This window comes from Zophobas morio, unplaced genomic scaffold, assembly GCF_036711695.1.
Source record: "Zophobas morio isolate AGI-343-1 ecotype UQ-CSIRO unplaced genomic scaffold, CSIRO_AGI_Zmor_V1 ptg000006l, whole genome shotgun sequence".
NCBI classification, from domain to species: Eukaryota; Metazoa; Arthropoda; class Insecta; order Coleoptera; family Tenebrionidae; genus Zophobas; species Zophobas morio.
The window spans coordinates 9,622,876-9,636,909 of NW_026972111.1; the positions used below are offsets into that span (position 1 = coordinate 9,622,876).

The following is a 14,034-nucleotide window of genomic DNA, read 5'->3' on the forward strand; positions in this document are numbered from 1 at the left end:
TTATCTTAGCAAGTACTACACTGTATCAGTCCAAGTTGATGAGGTCGTCACAAAATTGTATAAAGTAAATATTTGACTCGGAAATGCTGGACTTGTTTCATTGTACTTTCGGTGTGAGGGAAGTTCTGTCGAAACAACTTTGGACCAATTTTTTTATAATACTCTATTTTTTGTTCTCATTCTTCTAATATTCTTTAAAAAAAAATAAAATCACAGGAACCATCAACTTTAATTATAGAAAATATAAGAACTAAAATATCGATCTTTGAATATTGTAATACATGGTTAAAGATTTTTTACAAACACTCGTATGCATATGAAGATTAAATTTTATTAATACCAAAACGAGTAACTTTATTTATCTCTCCACAAAATATTGTAACAAACTTCAAAACTGGTCCTACTGTAATCTTTTTTTGAAGAAAATTGAATTAACGTGGCAACATCGCATCCAATTTCAAAAATAGTTATAAACCCTAAGAAAATGTTAATCAAAATATATCAAAATTTATAAGGTGTTTCATAAAAAGAAAAACATGTGTTGCGCCCTAAAAACAGAACAGAATTTGTCATTTGTTACTCTTACTGTAGGAGAAGGTCTTCCCAGGCAAGCGGATTTATTGCATTGTCCTTTAAAGAACGCATAAAAATTACTTCAAATTGAGCACTTAAGCTTTTTTTTCACTTCATTACTTGTGGATCAGCCTTTACAAAAAAAAAACAGTTTTGTATTGCTTAACAATAAATAAAGTAAATTGTAAAACACTTAACTTCCAAAATATTCATGGAAATTTTTATATAATTGCTAAATATTTACATTTTGAAAAGGAATAATGATTTATTGTATGTTACTTCACAACAAACGCTCAACTGTGTGGCACTATGTACTTGATCTTGCAGGAATATTCGATTGTAACACTCTGAACATTTTATCATTTCTAGACAAACAATAGCTACGAGAAGCAAAAATTTGTAAATGTCTAAGTATAAACTATAAACAAACAACTCAGTCTCAAAGTAAATGCCAAGGTATTGTCGACCGTTTTTAGTTTTTTGGGGAAGCCGGGTCACTTTGGTATGTCTTGAGACAGTTGATATGAATTGTTAAATTTTATGGTATTATAACTAGACTATTGAAGTCATGTTTGGATTATTATAATGAAACAGCTAACAATGCGTGAGGATTTAGATAGGGTGTCAGATGAAAATTCATGTTTGCTTTAAGTTTTGCAAAGCATTGATGTCGAAAACGTCTTAGTCTCTGGGTGAAATAGCGAAAGTCGGAAGTTTTTTTTGAAACTACATAATTATTTTACGTGCCAGCAGCCTTGAAAATGCCCTTAGAATTATTAAAAATACAATGCTAGTTTACATGTTTCTATTATCTAATGTATGTTCAAATCGTAGGTTGTATTTTGAAACGGGTTACCTTTAAATGTGAAGCATCAAATAAATATTTGTTTAAATAGTCATTGTAAAAAAACACTTCAAAATTCGCGACTATAGACACCTTTTTGTCGCTTTGATAATATTGTTATTAAAATTTTAATGTCTTTCCACATTTTGGAATAAATAAGACTTATGTATTATTCAAGTGTTAGTTAACTTTACATAAATTTTTGTAATAATTTTGACGCTGAATGTGAAATCATTTTTATTTTTATTTTAGAACTTTAAACGTCGCCATATATTGTGTTTAGAGACACTATTTTTGTATTTGTTTTCGTATTTTGAATGTTTATGGTAGCATAAAATTATTACGAACGACGTTTTACAACTTTAAATAAGTAAAATAACACCACTAACTTTCCTGTAAAATGTAAATATATGTGTATTTAAATTCGATGTAGTTAATTTGAATTGGATATTGCATTTAATTAATAAATCAGGTATCTATTAGCGACACGTATAAGCTGTCTAGAATTGACAAGGGTCTTTACAGCAAATTACTACCCAATTCTTATTGTTTATCGTTTAGTGTCCACATCTTGTCGACAATAAAAAGCTCTCCTTCTAAAAAGTACTTCATCGAAGCTTCTTTATCGTGCGTCGAAATATCTGCGCGTACTATTTCAAAGAACAAATAAGGTGATTTTAAGTAGACTAGCGATCACGTTTCAGCACCTAATCTCACCTTAGCGTGTCTCTGAAGGACTTTTCTTCTTTTTCAGACTTCCGGTCGACCCGACGAGGTCATCGCCGCCGAAACTCTAGAGAATTACAAGCGATGCAACAATTCGTTCATCCAGGGTGTGTTCCAGGCCCAATATCGTTCGTCGTTGAGCTGCTCCCGTTGCCGCACCCAATCCAACACCTTCGACCCTTTTCAATGTATCTCCGTGCAATTACCCCAATTCAGCAAGCAATCGATCTATGTCACTGTAAGTAATCGAATCTGTGCGGAGCTTGAATAGGAAATAAACTTAATTGCTTTTCGTGTTAGAGTGGAGGTTTTGTACTCTTAATAATGTGTTTGACAGTGTTCTTGTTGAGTCAAGCTGAAACTTGGTGGAAATGGGACGAAAATTTAGAATGTAGTGGAGGTAACTGGTTAATTCTAAATGCTATAAGCCATCATGCTTCTAATACCTGCTAAAATAGAACGAAAGTGGTACCAAGTATTTGCCAACTCCGTGACAAAACTAGAAAGTACGAGTAATAAACGCCTACAACTTAAACCTTTTTAATAAAATTGTCTTTTTTGTTAAAGGAGCATAAAAACCTGCGTCAAGCACAAAATTTTAAATGCAACTTTGCGACCTCATCAATCCGGTGGTTCCCGATGTTTGTTATTTTACGCTATCTTAGAATTTTATCTGATAAAAACGAATTTTTTCTTCTATAAATAAATACAAATAGCAATGTTTAACTTCACTAAAAGTTATTTAAAAAAATGCATAATGTTTTGTAGTGGTTATTATTTGCGTCACTTTTATTATCCCAGTCATTAAAAATTTCGTAGTTGCACCAGGTGATGGGCCCAGTACACGAATAAAGTGGGAGTGCACTTATTTATATGTCGGTGCGACAATAAACTAAATAAACGTAAAATGAAAAAACGAAACGTGCGAAAACAAATATTCAGCCATTTAGTGGTGAAAAATACTGCGGAATTCGACGGTGCCGAAGTGCTAACTGACGAGTGGCATAAACAAGATTCAGCGGTGAAAAATGTCATTGTTGAATATCTTCACGACTCCTTTCTAGGAAGAAAATTAACGAGCACGCGATATTTTATCCACACTGGATAATATGAACGAAGACGCTCAGGAATCCAGTTGGGCTAAAGAAAACAGTTATTGAGCCTCAAATTATAGGGTGATAACACATATTTAATCCAGATGGGTGTCATTATCTCGTTTCCAACGCATTTCACATAGTAATTTTCCGTCATTGATTTTCTTGTATTGAAAACCCAAATTCTTCGGTACCCAGTACTTGAATTATTTTTTTCTTTCAAAACCCTGGCCTGTGATTTCAGTGTTGATTTGTGATCTAGTTTTTCCTTGGCAATATGTCACCAAATTACGTAGGTAGTATCTTAGAACATACAACTTGGTTTGTGGTGTATTGCCTATAATTTAACTGCTATTGTTTTTTTAATTTTCGAGAAAAATCAATTTCTTTATCAACATCTTTCTTGTAAAAAAAGAACTGATGTTCGAAAGATCGAAATTCTTGTCATCGTCCGTGTCGCTGCTATCATCTAAATTCACAATAATCTCGGAAAATCTTCGTAGTTCAAGAAGTATCACATGCTGTATACAGTTCTACCATTTATCTTTCCCAATTTTATTTTTTAATTTTATAGCACTAACAGAACTTGAAATATTTTTATAGAGAAAGATCACTTAAAAACTAATTGTTTTGAAAGAAATAGTACATACCTGGAATCTTTCTATAAGTCTCCTTCCATAAAGACCATTAGATCCACTATTGTTATTATAACATTTAATGATCAAAGACATCCGATTCGTAAAACATTTGATCTTTTCATACAATCAACAAGTTGTATTATATTTACTGAGGGACTAGTTATTGAGGGATTCCCATAAACAGTTTTGGAAATAATAGAAAGTCAGTGTTCACTATTTCAGGATATCTTGTTTTATTTGATACAACCCCTGTAATTTTTTTATTTTTGAAGATGAGACCTTTGTTCTTTGGACTAATTTGTATCAACTAGAAGGTCTATTTGATGGTAAATACATTCTTTAATTCTCACTTCCGGTAACCCCGGAAATTCATCACCTTTATATTTTAAGATATATTTGTATATTTTTTAATAAATGAATCGTTTGCATTTTTTACCACAAAAAATGCAACCAATATTCTAAAATTAATAATAAAAAGTGAAAATAAATGAAAAATTACATAGGTTCATTAAATTTAAATGTGAAACAAATTTTTAATCGACATAAATAATAAATAACTTTTATTGCCCAACAGATATACAATCCTTTTATAGGACAATATTAAAAAGAGAAGAAAAGTAACACATAAAATAATACTATAATAAAAAAATATAGTAATATCAAAATAATAATAAACGTATTCCCATTACATTTTACAACAACAAAAATATCGTCATATAGTTTTTCAGCATTTATATACATGTGCGATAGTGGCGCTTTACGTCACAAGTTGGTTCTTGGTCGTGGTGGTAAGAAGGTACTTGCATGGATTTACTCTCTTTGTGAATGTCATATAAAAGCATTTCTCAAAAGTTAGTTTGAAAGATTTTAACATCATTGATATTATTAATTGAAGAGTATAACTTTATATCGTCTGCATATGCCAGTACTTCACAATTAAGTAGCTCTAATAGATCATTGATAAATATAGCAAAAAGCAAGGGACCCAAATTAGACCCTTGGAGGACTCCGGAAGTGGAAATAAAATTCTTGGACTTAAAACCATTATACTTAGCTTAGCTTATTTAATAAAGTATAATGATCTATTGAGTCAAAAGCGCTAGAAAAATTAGTGTAAATAACATCGACTTGATTATTATTTGTATCTAATTCTTGCCAGATAAACTGTGTAATTACTGCTAAATTGGTAATTGTTGACCGACCTGGCAGAAATCCATGTTGGTGAATGGAGAGATGACTTTTAATATTATAGTAGATATTTCGATAAATGAGAATTTCGAAGATTTTGGCGAAGTTGGATAACCCACGACTAATAAAATACGTACCATTTTAAAACGAGAATTTAATTTTTGATTACATGTTCATGTCCCGAATGTGTTTTTTAACGTCCAAAATAACAAAACATACTAAGATTTAAATTTAAACACGACAACAAAAGTACAAGTATTTCTCATAACAAATTTTCAAAAATGTATTTTTTGTTCCCTAGTCTGTGAATGTCTTCTGCGGCATTCATTCGTTGTAAACTATGGGTTTAATGTTGTACACATTTCTCTTACGAGATTTTTGTCTCAGTATTAATTAAAAGTCATGAAACGCGAAAGGAAATAGTCAGTGGGGTTCAAATCAGGCGATCTTGGAGGCCATCTTATTACTTTTTTTATGGAAAAGGGGAAACCCTCGTGGACACCAGGGACATACATTCGACCGCTTCTGGTAGTGCCAGGATTTTTACCGGCTAAAACCCCTTCCCCAACCAGGTGGTCGTCAAATTCTCCTTTCATCATTTTTTCTTTTTCTCCTTAACTTCCTTACTTTTCCTATTTTCCTATTCCTTTTTTTTTTGTTCTTTCTCTCGTACCTCTCCGCTTGTTAATTCTTCAGACATGTAATCATCTTTTTTTTAATATTTCATTTTATTTGATCTTCCGTCATCCAGGTCCTTTTTTTTGTTCCTGATTTGCTTATAATTTCTCTCTTCTTATTCTCATTCGCACACCTGTCACACTTGTTCTCTCCTTTCTCCCTTTCTCGTACCCACATTTCCTTTTCATTATAGACTAGCATCCTTTCTAATGCCATCCATCCCTCTTCATTCTTTAACATCAGCTCGATCATATTGTCTAATTCACTCTTTTACCCACTTCGGCTTCACATTCTTCTCTCAGCCCGCCCATCGGTCACATTCAAAAATCGCATGGTCCCCGTTCTCTTCCATCCCTTCCTCTCAATACCAGCTGCACAGCCAATATTGCCTATCCTTTTGAGATAGGCCCCAAAACTCCCTTGTCCAGGCGGCTTTCTCCGTCTGCCTCAACCTATCACATGCTCTTGAGGAGCCCGACTTCGGCTCCCTCTCCCTATCATTCTTCCTTCTCTTCTATTCACAGAGACGTTCTTCCATCAGCAGGTTCAGCGAAGGGACCCCAGCTAGCAGGCACAGTGCGTCCCCGACCACCGTGCAATACGCACAACGTACCCGCAGAAGCATGTTTCTCTGGACACCCAGACGCATTTGTCGATACTTTTGTATGCGGTATCCATCGATCCATGCCGGCCCATACAACAAAATTCCATGGACGACACTACATACTACTCTCCTTTTACTCGCCCTGGGTCCTCCTTCATTGGGTAGCAGTCAGCCCAGGGATTCACAACCATCTTCGCCTTACTTATCACCCGTTCGACTTGCTTGGCCACCCTGACGTTTCTTTGAAATTCCTCCTCAAGGTACCTCACCCTTTTCCAGGTCTCAATCGTTCCTTTTCTCATCTCTCGGATCGTCCTTGTTTCTACCAACAGCACCGCTTCGCTCTTATCGGGTGCAAGTGAGAGACCATTAGCCCCCATCCATACACCCACGAGCCGCAGTGCCTCTTTGGTCCCTTCTCTAGGTCCTCCTCATTCTTTACCCCATCAGGTATCTCCATTCTTAATACCTCATCATAGGTGTTCCACAAGAGCGGCCCCAGGACCGATATCTTATTATTACTGACCCAACCCGACCCAAGAGTTCTACCGGCTAAAACACCTTCCTCGACCAGCTGTTCTCCTACCCCCCTACCTCCCCCCCCCCAACCGCGTTAGCATTACTTCAGGGGGGGGGGGGGTCGCCACTTCCTTCCTTGTCTTGTGACCTGACCTGACCTTATCTTTCACATCCTTTCTCGTCTGCGTTCCTTCGCTTCTTTTTCCTTCATAATGCTTTCAATCATGTCTTTTCTTTTGCTCCAATTTTCCAGCGTGAAAACGGAGTGATATCCCGCATAAGGCGGTGAATCCAGACATCTTTTTCACTGTCAGACCATCTCCTCTGCACTTCATATAGTGTCTGCATCTTCTGTATCTTCTTCTCTGCATTTGTCACGCCCGCACTTCGACGTCTTTCGTCGGCCATTAGGTCTAAAGGTATCAGGTCACTCGGAATTCTGGCCACTTCCATGGAAGTGGTACAGTATCCTCGGCATATTCGCAAAGCTAGTCCACCCTGGCAAGTATCCACTCTCTCGAGATGCGCTTTGGTCTTCATTGCTGGCGCCCAAAGCTCTACAGCGTACAATATCATCGACTGGACCATCGAGCTTATGAGTCGTCTCTTGCCTTCTCCCGCCCTCCCGCCTTTCAGGTGACCTAGACTAGGTGCTTTCCAAACGACAGATGGCCGTCAAAAACTACACCGCGGTACTTGAGTTCTCTCTTGCTTCTGATCTCCTCTTGATCAATGGAGAAGTGAAAGGGATAGATTTTTTTTTCTTCCACTAAGGAAAATTGCCTCCGTCTTATCGATAGCAATTTTTAGGCCCTTCTCCGTAATTTCCCTTTTCACCAACCTTCTTTCCTAGCAGTGGCAATTATTCCCATGTCGTCTGCGTATGCTACCAAATATATATTTCTCCGAACTGACAGGCTTAATACGCTATCATACCCGATGTTTCACAACACCGGTCCCAAAACGGAGCCTTGGGGTACCCCACAAGTAAGGACTCTGCTGCTGCCATCTCCCAAGTTGACGTAACGATCCGTCAAGTAACTAGCTATCAATCTCCTAATGTGTGCGGAAATACTTATCCTGGCAAGTTCATTATGTATAACCTCCCACGGTATGGAATTAAAAGCATTCTTTATATCCACCGGGACCAGGGTACAGATTTCACGTGTCTTCCGAATTTTTGGTTTCCCATTTGCAGCGATGTTGCATACCTCTTTAATTGCGTGCTTCTACCGGGTCTAAAACCATGTTGTTTCGGGGACATTCCACCCTTACGCTGTAATGCCTCGTTTAAACGCGCCGTTATTACGTGCTTTAGTAGTTTCTCCACACAATCTATTAAACTTATTGGTCGGAAGACACCTGGGTCTTCTATTTCTTTGCCAGGTTTAGGGATAAGTATCAAATCCGCTACTTTCCAGCGCTTTGGAAATTCACCCCGTTTCAGTACATTTTTGAAGACCTTTATTATACTCTCGGTCCCGTTTTCAGCGATAAACCTTATAACTTCGGGAGGGATCATATCTGGACCCGGAGACTTCCCCATGCTCTCGTCAGCGAAACCGGCTCCTGGACAGGTCTCATCGGGAAAAGTTGGTCAATTATCTCCTTTTTCCTTTTTCCCCGGGCTCGGAAAGAGCAACGAAACCAACAAATTTTAGCTAGAAACAGTATTTTTGTCGATTTTTCTTAAATCTGAACTATATTTCAACATTTTTTGATGATTCTGAGCGACGAAACACACTTAGAGGATGCAGAATCGTCTCAGATTAGGAAAAGGAGACGTTTGGGTCAATTTTATGCATTCTGGCGTTCGTAGATACAAGAAAATTGTTAAAATTCTTCAGAAACGTCACTTTTGAAGTGTTTTCTTGTAGTTTTAAGCCAATCAGGAACCCTACGGGCTCGGAAAGAGCAACGAAACCATCAAATTTTAGCTAGAAACAGTATGTTTGTCGATTTTTCTAAAATCTAAACTATATTTCAACATTTTTTGATGATTCTCAGCGACGAAACACATTTAGAGCATGCAGAATCGTCTCAGATTAGGAAAAGGAGACGTTTGGGTCAATTTTATGCATTCTGGCGTTCGTAGATACAAGAAAATTGTTAAAATTCTTCAGAAACGTCACTTTTGAAGTGTTTTTTTGTAGTTTTAAGCCAATCAGAAACCCTACGGGCTCGGAAAGAGCAACGAAACCATCAAATTTTAGGTAGAAACAGTATTTTTGTCGATTTTTATTAAATCTGAACTATATTTCAACATTTTTTTATGATTCTGAGCAACGAAACACACTTAGAGCATGCAGAATGTCTCAGATTAGGAAAAGGAGACGTTTGGGTCAATTTTATGCATTCTGGCGTTCGTAGACCTGACCTGACTGGACCTGACCTGACCCATCATCTTCGGGGATATTTGCGAATTTTCTCTTTTCGCCTTAAACTAACCTCTGTTTTTAAATTATCAATAAATTGTTTCAAAAATTCTGATACAATTTTTTTTGTATTTATAATTTAAAAATGTCAACAACCTGTCAATTTTGACAGCTGACAATCAGAAATTATAGCAAACATTATGACGATTCAGTCATTTCTGATCATGCGGTATAATATTGAAAATTTAAACTTATTCAATATTATAATTTTGAGCCATTATTACAATGATAAAGATCCAAACACCCGAACAACCTTTTTGTTACAAATGTCGGACTCACAGATCAAACACTTAAATATTTTTCAAACAACTAGATTTGAATACTATATTTTTATCTTTAAAAATAAAAAAGTTACAGGAGTTGTATAAAAAAAAAGACACCCACATAGTCGGGGAAATTTAAAGTGGTAGACCTAACTGTAACATCAACTCAGGAGCGAGGAAAAGATGAATAAGGCAAAGCTGCGTTGACGCTTTTACAGAAGTTTTTACTTTTTACTTTCATGGTAATGCTATGGTGACTGTAAAAGTTACATCTGGCGCTTTAAATTTCCCCGGCTATAGTAGCAGGTATTAGAAGCATTACGGCAAGAAAGGCCAAAGTCAGCTTGCTTTACTATACGACAATTTTTTTCCCGTAAAATTGCAAATCTTTAAAACTGTTGATCGAGAAACCCATATATTTTAACACTCGGGGCGAATCTTTTCACAATTTTTCTTACGAGATTAAAAGAGCATTTTTTTTTAAATGTTTAGCAAAACGTTTTATTTCTAAATTTATGCCCTTGGTGAAACGCCGAACTCATTTCCTGGCATTAAAATTCTCTTAGCTTCCAAATCTTTTTTCGAGTGTCCATAAACCACAAGCAAGTTTCTGCTCGTGAAAAGGATTTTACATCAATCATTGCATTTTCTCTTAGGAAAGTAACCCTTAAATCCTTAATTCCAGGTCCTTTACACGTCCCAGCAACCGCGACAAGTCCAGATCGGCTTGAGTATGCCCTCGGGTGCCACCGTTTCGGAACTCAGGGACATCCTCGAATCGGACACGTCGATCGAACGTGCCAACATGCTCATCACCGAAATCGGCGAGACGGGGTTTTTAAGGACTTTTACCGACACGCAATCGGTGAATATTATTAGTGAAATCGATCCGATTTATTGCATCGAAGTTGCACAACTCAAGGACGTTGAAGAAGACACGACCAGTGCTTACATTTTATTGTGTTGGATCAATGTGGTGGCTGTTGGTGATGGATACAAGCGATTCGGTGAGTTTTCAAGCGGCCCAGTGTGGGGGGAAGAGAGAAGAGAAAAAACGTGGGAAAGTCGCATTAAGCGATAGGGTTTTTGAATTATTTATCGATAGATAATTATGGCTCGTGGGGAATGATACGTATCTTTATGGGCTTCCGTTTTATGTGAAATGTGTCATAAAGTGTAATATATAATTTCGATTTTACGAAAGAATGCTTTGTTGAATTGCGTATTTTTAAAGGTGCGCTTTCGGTTTGAAGTGTGTGGTTTCTAAAGCAACACTGATGACGAAGAAAATTAATTAGAAATACATACGTACTCTGATAAAATCTGTCTAAGAAAAAAACAGTTTCGGAAAAAAAATTGGTTCGAACCCTTTAGAGGGTATAATACTGTTATGAAATAAACCCATACGCCGCCTGTGGGCCGTCGAGAGCTTTCTAGTATGTGCGGCCATGATGGGTGACTCATCATCGGTGATGGTGGCCGGGTGGCGTTCGCTTAAAGACAAGTCTGGATCGGGTTACCGGAATCTCGATTGCAGGGTCGAGAAAAATCTCAAAGTGGCGTTCGTGATCCATCCAGAGGAACGTGTAAATTCAGTCGAGTCGAATCCAGAGAATGTTGAGTCAAGTTGTGGAGTTATTTTGTGCATAATCGCTGTGTAATAAGTCGTGTAAATTCGAGTTACTATGAAATAAATTGTTGAGTTTTACTCCCGCCGATTTTTAAATTACGATCAACGTAACAATGCTTTTAAACCAGTGATAGTTTAATGCTTACTATCGTTTTTTATTACCTTTAAATAATTAATTTCCAAATTGTTTTCTGCTGTCCACAGAAGGTACAGGTAAATACAGAAATATATGGAAAAAAGGTAATAGTAACTTATACAGTTGCAGAAAAAAATTATGTATACATCTAATATACAAAGTCTTTGTCAAATCATTAGATTGCAGGTTATATATTAAACTAAAAAAATATGCCAACAATTTTTCTATTGTTATTTCGGATGTTTCGAATGTTTTTAAAGAGGCTCTGAAGAACTCGAAAAAATTGGTTAAAAAATCCCTGTACCAAGCTTAAAAAATATTAAGGCTGGCGTCTGGTTCGGTTTAGCCCTATACTAAATACATTGAAAACATCGTCGCGGTTTCCGGAGTTGCATTTTAAAAATATGAGATATATCGCTTTAAAAAAATTATATTTCGAATTAACAAACTTCAGTCCAGGGGACCTCCATATTTATATTCATATCTAGTATGCAGTTTTTACAAAAAAAAATCATAAAGTTGAACAACTTTTACATCACATTTTAACCGGCACATTGATGCATTTTTTGACGAAGTGCTGAAGTTTTTTGCATTCTGAGATAGGAGGTCCCCTGAGGAAAAGTGTCAGCTTTCTTTTGATACCATTTATAATATTAAAAAATCCACGACTGAGGTAAATAACTCGCGAAAAGTCAAAATCTATTGAAACGAGAAATCGGCATTAAACGAGCTGTGATGCGGTAGCAGAATGCAGGTTTACTTAGATTCTGACTTGGTTGGAGATTTCAGTATTTTAAAAATGCAATTCCGGAAACTACGACGATGTTTTCAATGTATTTAGTATTGGGCGAAACTGAACCAGACGCCACCCTTAAACTACGAAGTTAAAGAATTTGGCAGTTTTATCGGAATTTTAGACTGTCAGTTAAATTTACGTTAAAACATATCAGAATTATGAAGAATTTTGAAATATAATATAAAAAAAAAAATTTGGATCAGTGATCACCATATTCAACCAGATGTTCTCACCTATAAATTAAAATAAAACTTCCTACTGCTTCCAAAATTTTCTAAAAGTTGGGTACATTTTTTTAAACATCTGTATTAACAGTTCTAGAAATTAAAACTATATTTCCTACAAACTTTTTCTTTATTTCTAGTAGCTAATGAGTTCGAGGAGCACACGTTTAGTGGCTCACCCTGTATATCTTGACAAGCTGATTCGAAAACAAAGTGTCATTGATCCCGGACTAAGATTTTCGAAAAGTTTGTTTTGAAAATGAAATTGTTTAAATATCTCGAAATTTCGAAGAACAGTCAAAAAATTCATCCGGGGAAGATTATCGAAGAATTGATATTTTTGAAAAAGTTGCCTAAAAATCCTCAAAAAACTCTCGGAAATATATTTCGACGAGCTGATTCGGAAAATTTGGATACACTAAAATTATTTTTGAATATACAGAGTGTTTTGTTTGCGAGGTATAGCTCACAACTTATTTTTTCATAGAGTTTCCTATTATTTTTAGAAATTCTTATTAGCCTCTTCATAGTTTAATTTTGAAATTCCGATGCGGCTTTGCCAATTTCTTCCAGTTTTTTTTTATTTTTGTTTTAATAACGCAATAGTTTACAAAAAAATGCAGTTACGTTCTTTTGAAGATCTGTGTTGCAATATTTTGTGGAGAAATAGAATACCCTGTATTTTATTACTGCACCTTACGCTATTTTGTTGTTCTCTTTCTTTCAATATGTTGGCGTCACCCTAAAAAAAAAGTAAAAAAATCAGTGTAAAAAATACAGGGTTAAATACTGTACAGTAAACCCTCGTTAACACGAACCCGTCGGGACCATGATCTTGACCAATTCGTGTTAACCGAATTCGCCATAACCGAAAATCACTTTTTGACATTTTAACACAAATATAACAAAAACAACTTATTTAAGCTGAATTTTTTTTCGTATTAGATTTCTAACAATGCATAACCAAATTTTGAACATTAAGACCCGATTTATAGAAAGCGAAGTTAAAGTTAATTCGCGATTAATTTTTAACTGAGGTCCGTTGCTAGGAAACATGCATGTTTCAACCAATCACGGGCTCATATTCCACATTTTAATTCTCTGTTAAACTAATCGAGGATTAAATATTTAACTCGCTGTTCTATAAACCGGCCCCTAATACTAGTACTACATACATATAAAATTTCATGGATCAATTTTCCTAAACAACTTTGTGAAAAAATTTGACACAAATGATCCCAACACTTTTTTTTTTTTATTTGAGATCGGGTTTTCAGAATGGTGGACTATATAGATTTTGGAATGGCGAACTTTTTAGCTACTGCAGTTTGCATTTTCGTTTTAATATTAATGGATTTTTGGCCTCGTTTTGGTTTTTGCTATGCCATTTTGGACGTTAGCACATTGAACGATAAGAGCGAACTGATTACAACTCGGTAAACCACACAGAGACATACTTTTGCGTTGTGCTTACTAGATACCCATTAAGATAAAGTAAATCGTATTTGAGCACGATGCAAAGAGTTTGCACTTTTTGTTCGCGTTAACCGAGTGATTTTATATGAGAATTATAACTTGGGGCCGAAAAAGTTGTTCGAGTTTCGTATTAACCGAATTTCGTGTAAACCGAATTAAGTTGCATTCGTTTTATAAGTGGACTGTTTGGGACTTTGATTCCAGTTCGTA

General features: G+C 35.9%; 1 protein-coding gene across 2 annotated transcripts in view; it reads left to right on the forward strand.

Moving 5' to 3' along the window:
* LOC135123547 (ubiquitin carboxyl-terminal hydrolase 31-like) overlaps nt 1–14,034 on the forward strand; it is a 92,203-nt gene that overhangs the window by 53,560 nt on the left and 24,609 nt on the right. For both annotated transcript variants that reach the window (XM_064048315.1, XM_064048316.1), the window contains 2 exons: nt 2,172–2,381; nt 10,248–10,569. In XM_064048315.1, the coding sequence (XP_063904385.1) occupies nt 2,172–2,381; nt 10,248–10,569 (532 nt within the window). The remainder of the gene's footprint in view (nt 1–2,171; nt 2,382–10,247; nt 10,570–14,034) is intronic.